General features: G+C 37.6%; 1 protein-coding gene across 1 annotated transcript; it reads left to right on the top strand.

Annotated features, from left to right (window-relative positions):
- Positions 1 to 1124: 1124 nt before the first annotated feature.
- On the top strand, positions 1125 to 9818 carry EIF5A2 (eukaryotic translation initiation factor 5A2). Its single transcript, XM_006764103.2, has 4 exons — positions 1125 to 1471; positions 2290 to 2394; positions 8994 to 9125; positions 9655 to 9818. The coding sequence occupies exons 1-4, from the start codon at positions 1307 to 1309 to the stop codon at positions 9712 to 9714; spliced, it is 462 nt and encodes a 153-aa protein (XP_006764166.1). The 5' UTR covers positions 1125 to 1306; the 3' UTR covers positions 9715 to 9818.
- Positions 9819 to 9828: the final 10 nt, after the last annotated feature.

Raw genomic sequence — 9828 nt, 5'->3', positions numbered from 1 at the left:
CCAGGAAGAAAGAAGAGATGCGTTTGGCAGAACCCCTTTCTGGACTGGACAACGTGGTAGGAGTCAGGCAGCATTCGTTTCTACAACTTCCCAGCAGCCTCTGGAGGAAGGAGGGAGGGAGGTCATTGCACCGCTGCCTTTTACTTCTAGAGCGTCTTACGGGTTCCCACCTCTGAGTGCGCTGCTGACTCCAGCGGGGCACCCAGAGGCAGTCGCTGCCACAAACTCATCGGGGAGGCTGGGGTCCCAGGAGGAGCCCACAGGGCTGAGCCGGGTAATAAAATACAGCGCTTCGGCTTTTCTTCAAGGAACAGCCTGGGCTTGACCTCCAAGGAGGGCCAAAGCTTGAACCCACAACCCTGTGGGACCCCCGCTGAATTTGTCGCCTCCAGAGGGCGGACAGCCGTCACGTGACAGCAGACACGCCCCGGAGGGCTGGGTCCACCCGGCACGTGGTTTGGTTCCCGTTAACTTCGACTGAAACCCCAACACGACGAACCTAAAAGTTTGCGGGAGCACGTTTCCTTCCCGGCGAGTTGACTCTCAGCAACCAGCCTCCAGAAAGCGCTCCTCACGCCGGAAGTGCACTAAGCCGCAGCACGTGGGGTTGCCAGGGCGCTCTTCACGTGACTGGGCGGGGCCTCGGGAACGTGGTAGCCAATGGCAGCCCGAGGGGGCCGTGCCTGTGACGCGCCGGACCTATCCCGGAAGTGGGGCTGAGGTGGGGGCGGGAGAGGGCGGGAGGCCGGGGTGTGGAAAGATTGGGGGGAAAATATACTAAAATTTGTTGACAACTGTTGTCTCTGAAGGCCAGGATTATGAGTGATTTAAGTTTTCTCTTATATAATACCAATATTTTAATATTTAACATTTATATTAACAAAAAGGTCATTTTTTACTTTAAAAATTTATAATCACAGACTACAAATGGAAATTGGATATAGGACCCCATACACACACACCCAAACAACCATGCAATACATGCATACAAAAAAAATTTTTTCAGAGTATACTATAGCCCCGCGCGGGTGAGCGCCCGGGGGCCATTCCCCACCCCAGCGAGCTCCTCTGCGACTTGCCACCCACCTCCCGACTGATGATGGAAAAGTTTGTAGAGGCCGGAGTTAGAGTGTCCACGGCTCTCGGGTGGGCATTCTGCTCATGCAAACAATGATGCATCTGCGAGGCTTGGCGCGGAACCGGTCCGAACTGAGCTGTTTCCTTCCCTGTGTGCCCGCTGTTTAAAAAGCAAACACAAACTTTTTGCGCAGCTCCTTGGAGAAGCTGCCGCCTCCCCAGCCCACCCATGGCGGATGAGATTGATTTCACTACCGGCGATGCCGGGGCTTCCAGCACGTACCCTATGCAGTGCTCGGCCCTGCGCAAGAACGGCTTCGTGGTGCTCAAGGGACGACCGTGCAAAATAGTCGAGATGTCGACTTCCAAAACTGGGAAGCACGGCCATGCCAAGGTGGGTGCCCTTCCAGGTCTGTTGTTGCGTTGAGATTTTTTTTTTATCATCGATTACATTACAGCACATGAGGCTTCTATACTTACAACTTTGTAATAAGCACTTTTTTTTTCCTTCCCACAATTACTGGGGGATCTGCTATTACTTTTAATACTGAAAAGTAGCATTTCCTTCTTGGGCCCTTATAACGTTTCATTAATTGGGAATTGAAACTTTCCTAGTGACTTAGATCTTTTTCTTTTTTTTTTTAAAGGTCTGGGAGTGTCTAAGACGTTTGGGACACTTATTTTGATTTTTTACAGAGAGGAAGGGAGAGGGATAGAGAGCTAGAAACATCAACAAGAGAGAAACATCGTTCAGCTGCCTCCTGCACATCCCCCCACTGGGCATGTGCCGGCAACCAAGGTACATGCCCTTGACCGGAATCGAACCTGGGACTCTTCAGTCCGCAGGCTGTCGCTCTATCCACTGAGCCAAACCGGTCAGGGCTAGATATTCTAAGTCTTAGAAGACCTGTTCTGTTGACAAATGAGAAAACCTGTTCCAACCTAATTCTAAAACGTGACTTCATATGCCCTCTATTAGTTTAATGACGGGACTGCACATGATTTGGGTCTTGATAGATCATGATACTGTTTAGTTGCTCACTGCTTCTCAATTTTATGTCTACTATCTTTTTTTAAAGACAGTGAAATTAGATGACCTTGGAAGGAGAAAGAATCTGTCATAATCAGCATTGATATTGTGCTCTTGTGTATGTAATGAGTGATGTACTTGGCAAAGTTTAAACAGGTTTTCTGTTCTCCCTTCTCTGTCAGGTTCACCTTGTTGGAATTGATATTTTCACGGGCAAAAAATATGAAGATATTTGCCCTTCTACTCACAATATGGATGTTCCAAATATTAAGAGAAATGACTATCAAGTAAGTCCTAATTTCCTTTAGAATGCTGCCTGTTTCTTATGGGTGTAAATACCAATTGTAATTTATCTAAATCCAGGAATAGTTTTGGAGGTTTTTCTAACGAATTATTAGGCACCATTTATATTAGAAATTGGAGAGATCGTGCCATTTAACAGTTATACCTTATCTAGAATTATTGCTAGTTTGCTATTTTAACATTCTTGCATTTTTAAAAAGTTGAAAACTTCTTATTTCTCAGACTAGGTGATTGTATATTGTGACTGAATAGGTTTAATTTTTAGTAAAATTACTGTTCTGTTTGTAAAATATTTCAAATTTATGTAACTCCCTCCCAGATGCCTTATTTCTTTTCACTTATCAGATGTAAGATTTTTCAAGAAATTATTGGAATTCATGTTTTACCAACCAACTTTGTGTATTAATGAAATGTGAGTCAGAATTTGGTATTCTTAAATAGAGAAATAAGTTGACATCCTTAAATATAAAGGGTAAAATACATAATCACTGAATATGGTGAAGAAAATACAAAAATATATAGCTGTTTTATTTATATTCAGTGACCATGCTGTGACCTTTTGTTAAATTACAGGTATAAACTTCAAGTTTTAGTTCCAATTATACATTTGGATAGGTCAAGTTTAATGATAGCGTTTGTTGTTTGGAGTATTGCTAGTAACCAAACGGCTGACTTCATAGGATGTGGAAGCTCAGATTAATCATAACTAAAGTCTATCTTGGAAGTCTTCAATTTCTGTTACCAAGCATACCATATATAGAACTCTTTTCTGTTCATTTTACATAGTGAGAAATAAAAGTTCACACTGTGACACTTAGATTTGTTTTATCCAGTTTAAACTGCTTTCTTTCTATATCTTTTATTGTATTGTATAATTTTTGTTGTTGTTAATCCTCACCCGAGGATATTTTTCCATTGAATTTAAAGAGAGTGGAAGGGAGGAGTAGAAACACAGAGAAACATCCATGTGAGAGAGAGACATCGATTGGTTGTCTCCCACCAACTGGGCCTGGGATTGAGCCTGCAACCGAGATATGTGCCCTTGGCTAAAATTGAACCCAAGACCCTTTAGTCCTCGAGCTGAAGCTCTACCCACTGACCCAAACTGGCTAGGGCATTGTATTATATAATTTTTAAAGAATGTTACCATCAACTGCAATTACCCAATGATTTCCTTTTACTCTTTGTCCACATGTCAACATATTTTTATATGGTTTGAATCTAGTAAACAGTTTTATATTTACATTTCCCCATTTATCGTAAGTGTTCTATAGGTAGCTTCAGATGCTTTGTAGAATTTTGAATTGTCTTAGTATAATAATAGTAAATGTTTTTTGATGTTGTTTCTTTATTTTTTTAGTCAGGTAGGTGACCAAAAAAATTTGGAGCCAGTACTGCTTTCTAACTGGATGACCTTGGATAAATTATGAAACCTCTCTGAGCCTTAGTCTTCCCATCTATAAGAGAGGGATAATGTGAAGGTTCAATTAGAAATTGTATTGCATGATTACCTCCCAAGAGATATACACCCAAAAGTAGTTATTTTCTGCTCTCCCTTTACTTGTATAAAAATTTCATGTAACCATTGCATTATTCTTAAAGCACCTAATTTAGACATTATATAATAGGTGCTCAATAAACATTTGTTAAATGCATATCTAATTATTCATTGAGATGGGGATAGTGTCAACTAAGGCTAAGCTCAAAATTTTGCCAACAGTGGATTTCAGTTTGTATCTTTAACATGTGAGTGCTTAAGTTATTTGATATTCATTATATTCATTACTATGCATTCAACATAGAAGGCTTTTGCCTTGAGTAGTTCAGAAAGATGGCATCAGTAGTTCAGATAATTGCTACTGTGATGAAAAGAGCCAGTCATTGATTGGAACTCAAGATTTAACATCAAGGAAAAATTTGGTGTGGGTCTTATATTGGGCTATAGCAGGACCCATACTAGGATGAGGGGAATGAGGTAAGTGAGTCGCTTCCCTAGAGCACAAAATTTAAATAAAGATAGGACAAGCAACAATGTCAAACCACACTGGAGCCTAAGGCAAAAGGTAAAATCACTAATTCTGATTCTTTTTTTAATTTTGATAGTTTGTTCATCATGGAATTTTTGCATTAATTATAATTTATAAAAACACTGCATTGCCCAACCAGCATGGCTCAGTGGTTGAGCATCGATCACAGTTCAATTCCTGGTCAGGGCACATGCCCAGGTTGGAGGGTGGATGCCCATTGTGGGGCATGCAGGAGGCAGTCAATCAATGATACTCTCATCATTGGTCTATCTATCTCTCTTCTCCCTTCCTCTCTGAAATCAATAAAAATATATTTTAAAAAACACCACATTAGCCCAGCCAGCGTAGTTCAGTGGTTGAGCATCAATCTATGAACCAGGAGGTTACGGTTGAATTCCCAGTCAAGGCACATGCCCTGGTTGTGGGCTTGCAGCCAATCATGTTTCTCTTTCCTCATTGATATTTCTATCTCTATCTCTTCCTTCCTCTCTGAAATCAATAAAAATATATTTAAAAAAGAAAAAAAGCCACCTCATTAAAATACTTATCTGATCACTGATGTTCTTTTTGGCACCACCTTAAATTTTGCACCCAAGACAAGTGCCTCACTTGCCTCACTCTAGTCCTGGCCTTTGCTATGTAGCTTGGATGAGAGAATGACTCAAGCCAGACAAATCCTTGCTTTGGCACTTCCTGTGTGACATGGATAAATTATCCTCGTGGGATTGCTGTGAATTTTAATTAGTCAATACTTAGAATAGTGCCTTGCAGAATACGTACTCAGTGATCACATCTTTATCAAGTCACTATAGAATATTGCTTTTCATTTTAAAAAAATTAACTCTGTAAGTCTTTCCAGTTATAGTTTTTGTACTATCCAAGTGCCTTGATTAAATGTCTACTTTTATTATTTGGCTCTTTATTTGGCATTTCAAGTGGAATTTGGCAGTCAGCTAAAATGAAATATGTGTGTGTGTGTGTATATATATATTCATTATAATAATTAAAAAGTAAACCTTTGTTTAGGAAAAGAAATGTATGAATATTTACAATTTTAACTTTATATATTTTAAAATAAGTTCAGAATGAAAGAATAATTGTTTCCTGAATTTTCTGTCATTTCTTTTTTTTTTTAGCCATAGCACTCTAGAAAGAGAAACTTCCCTTCATCAATTTTTGTTGTTTGTTTACCCTATGGTACAGTATATAATAGGAAAGGCAGGATAAATGCTTGGCTCTTTTCCTTTAATTACTGGTTTTCAAAATGAGTTGGTTCCGTAGTATTCACTGAATATGCTCAATCAAATGTGTTTTTCACTATGAGCTTTAAACATATTTGTATTTCAATTCATTGTAGTTATTATCCTTATCAGTTCTCAGACTATCCTGTCTTTGGCCAGGGGGCTCTTATTCATGTAAGTTTTAGAGAGAGTCCCTTTAATATGGGCCTAGTGGTCAAGTTTTCTGACCCTGTTCTCTCCCATCTGCCTGCTTGCTAATAACAAATAATTATATACTCGTTCTACCCCCCTCCAAAAAATTGTTCAAAACATTTTATATTTATCACTGAGTAGATTTGTTTAAAGACGAAAGATCAGAAGGAAATATTTAGAATGGAGTTTTAACTGCCTCCTCACTATCCTTCCTTCTAACTCTATAGTATCAGAGAGGACTTTGAGAGAAGATGGGGGAAAATTGCACAAAAATATGCTTAAAACTCATCATGACACCCTTATCTTTTTGTTGTTGTTACTGCAATTTTTTTTTTTTTTAAAAAAAGGAAAATGTTGCCGAAACCGGTTTGGCTCAGTGGATAGAGCGTCAGCCTGCGGACTGAAAGGTCCCAGGTTCGATTCTGGTCAAGGGCATGTATCTGGGTTGCGGGCACATCCCCAGTAGGAGATGCGCAGGAGGCAGCTGATCGATGTTTCTCTCTCATCGATGTTTCTAACTCTCTATCTCTCTCCCTTCCTCTCTGTGACAAATCAATAAAATATATTTAAAAAAAAAAAAAGGAAAATGTCTATCTTTAGAGTGGAAAAATCTGGCGACTACTCCTTTAGCCAAGTGATCAAAGTTAATCTCACAAGTAATAGCACAAATTGAAATCATCTGCCTTCTGATGTGATCTGAGGACACATCACTCATGTAGTATTTATTCCTTCAAAAAATGCATTACCTTAGGGGAGGCTAGGGGACTGTCTAGCCGGGGGGGGCTCTCATCAATGTTTCTATCTCTCTCTCCCTCTCCCTGTAATAAAAAATTTAAAAAAAAAGAAAGAAAGAAAAAAAAATGCATTACCTGAATCATGAGGAAACAAACCCAAAATGAGGAACATTCCATAATACAGTGAATCTGTGCTCTCCAAAAACATCAGTGTCAGAAAGAGTATGTCCTTGTTCTTAGGAGAAATACAGTGAAGTATTTATTCCTAAAGAGTCCTGTGTGAAACATATTTTCAAATGGTTCAGTACAAGTAAGAAAAGAATAGGAACGTATGCTATTTATTTTATATACTCTATATATATACATAGAAAAATGAATGCATGGTTAAATGTTAACAATGGATGAACCTAGGTAAAAGATAATGCAATTTTCTAACTTTTCTGTATATCTAAAAAATTTTAGTCCAGCTGGTGTGGCTCAGTGGTTGAGCATTGACCTATGAACCTATGATGGCTTGATTCCTGGTTAGGGCACACCCAGATTGTGGGCTCGATCCCCATTGCGGGGCGTGCAGGAGGCACCTGATCAATGATTCTCTCTCATTGATATTTCTATCTCTCCCTCTTCTTTCCTTTCTGAAATCAATAAAAGTATATTTTTAAAAAATTAAATAATTTATATAAGATAAAATAATTCATTTTCATTATTTTATTTTTTCTATAGCTGTTTTCTTAAAGTTTTAATTATATTTCATAAAGCAATTTATTTTAATAAGATATTTCATATATAAATACATTTTTACATTTTGTTTTGTGTTTATACATTTTTACATTTGAAATGCTTTATTTTTCATCCTAGTATTTTATGAATTCTTGGCAAAAAATAAAGTACAACCATTATATAAATAAATATCAAAATACCAGTATTATTATTAGGCTTCTGTATTTCAGTTACTAATGGTAGTGGGAATCTTTAAATCTTGAAATCGATAGGTTCTACTTCAGGGAATTGCTAAAAGAACGAAAATAAAAAAGATCTGCCTTGTAAGCCTGTAATTTATTGTTTAAAAATTATACTTCTACCTCACCCTCCTTATTACCTGCTCCTCTGTCAACCACCTCACAAATGTTTGAGGGACATAAAGATTAATTAAAAGTGTTTGTGGTTGCTTTGGAAGATATTTATTTATTTTTTTGTTTTTGAAATTTTAGATGTGTAAAACTCCTGTGGTCCTTGGGGTTAGTGTAGAAAGTCATAGCCAGCTTTGCTAGTGCCATAGAGGAGCGGTTTGAAACTCTACCCCTACAGTGTGATGTGTTATATCATAGTAGTAAAAGGGGTCCACGACCATGTCTTCAACTCCTTCTGTGTATGTTAATATCAACATCTGTATTCAGGGTGTTTGTCTTCTATAATTCCTGTTAGAGTCTAGGCCAGCCGTGGGCAAACTACGGCCCGCGGCCGACCCGTTTGAAATGAATAAAACTATTGAAAACAAAGACCGTACCCTTTTATGTAATGATGTTTACTTTGAATTTATATTAGTTCACACAAACACTCCATCCATGCTTTTGTTCTGGCCCTCCAGTCCAGTTTAAGAACCCATTGTGGCCCTCGAGTCAAAAAGTTTGCCCACCCCTGGTCTAGGCACACTGATGGTATATATGCTTTTAGAATAATGAATACAGCCTGGCTGTTTCCTCATGCCTATAATAAAAGAAAATTATATCAAAACTGTGGCTTCTTGCAAATTAGGTTGATACCTGAGTTTGTTTCATTTTGTCATCAATAGCCAGTGTTTGTCTTTTTTTAAAAAAAAATCTGGTGGTGTTAAGCAGTGAGTTGGAGACTAAAATTTTTCCACTTTGTTCATAATCAAACTAAAATACACATTATTTGTAATTGTGAAAAACTAACCTTCATGCCCATCAATGGGAAAATGATTAAATCAGTTACAGTGTATCTATGCAGTTGTAAAGTTAAAGAGACTACGGTAGGTCCATATTTTCCAATTTGGAAAGAATTCTAAGACATGTTATTAAGTGAAAATAACTTGCTGAAAAATACTTGTACTATTTATATTTCTTTAAATAATTATATTTATAGTGTGTACATAAATGTAAATGCTTCAGGATACATTATAAAGAAGCCTAAACTATTTAATAATGCAGAGACTTGGGCGCAGGGGAAGTGCAGGGAGAAGTGAATTTACACTTTTAGTCTATACATATTTTATAGTTTTATGTGTCTAACATTTTTTAAGCATGAAGAAAATATTAATGTATTACTGTGTACTTATACTAATTGATGTGGATTGCAACTTAACTATGTAAATATTACAAAGGAGTGGATATAATCTAATTGGTGCAAATATAATTCCTTTCAATAGCTGATATGCATTCAGGATGGTTACCTTTCCTTGCTGACAGAAACTGGTGAAGTTCGTGAGGATCTAAAGCTGCCAGAAGGTGAACTAGGCAAAGAAATAGAAGGAAAATACAATGCAGGTGAAGATGTACAGGTAAAGACCTATAGGAGGATTATTTTTTATAACTATTTTATAAGAATTTGGCTTCATCTAGTTTGTATAAAATACTTACATGAAGGTAGTTTTTAAATATTGCCAAAATGTTGATGTCTATAAAGCAGTTTTCCTATAATATCCTTAAAGACCCATTACCAAAGAAAGTATCAGAGTTAAATTTTTTGCTACATAGACATTGTCCCCCTCAAATTTGTGTTGAAGATCAATATCTGAGGTGGGTTTTTTTTAGTATGAGAAAGAATGTTATGGAAATACGTAACATCTAGTAAGTATTGAAACATTTATAGCTCTTATTCTCCCTGTTCCCTGGAAGTTGTCTAAAAACCACAATTTGAAAAATTTCTCTTTGGGAACTATAAAGAAAGGAGATTATTTGATCTTGGGATACCTCTTTCCAAAGTTAATATGTATAAAATACCCACGAATATGCAGTATATAATGAATGAACTATCTCTTATATATGTCTTGCCTTCTGAAGAACTTTTGCTTGCATTTTTCCTCCTAGGTGTCTGTCATGTGTGCAATGAGTGAAGAATATGCTGTAGCCATAAAGCCCTGCAAATAAATGGGAGCATCAGGCATGACAAACTGTTTAGGTCTGGATCAGCTACAGATCTCAAGTTTGGTTCTAAGTTGTCACCAAAGCTATGGCCTTCAGAAGCAACCTCATTTATCTTTT

This window comes from Myotis davidii, unplaced genomic scaffold (assembly GCF_000327345.1).
Source record: "Myotis davidii unplaced genomic scaffold, ASM32734v1 scaffold115, whole genome shotgun sequence".
Lineage (NCBI taxonomy): Eukaryota > Metazoa > Chordata > Mammalia > Chiroptera > Vespertilionidae > Myotis > Myotis davidii.
Note: the sequence above shows the minus strand (reverse complement) of the source record. Positions and strands in the feature narration are given on the sequence as shown.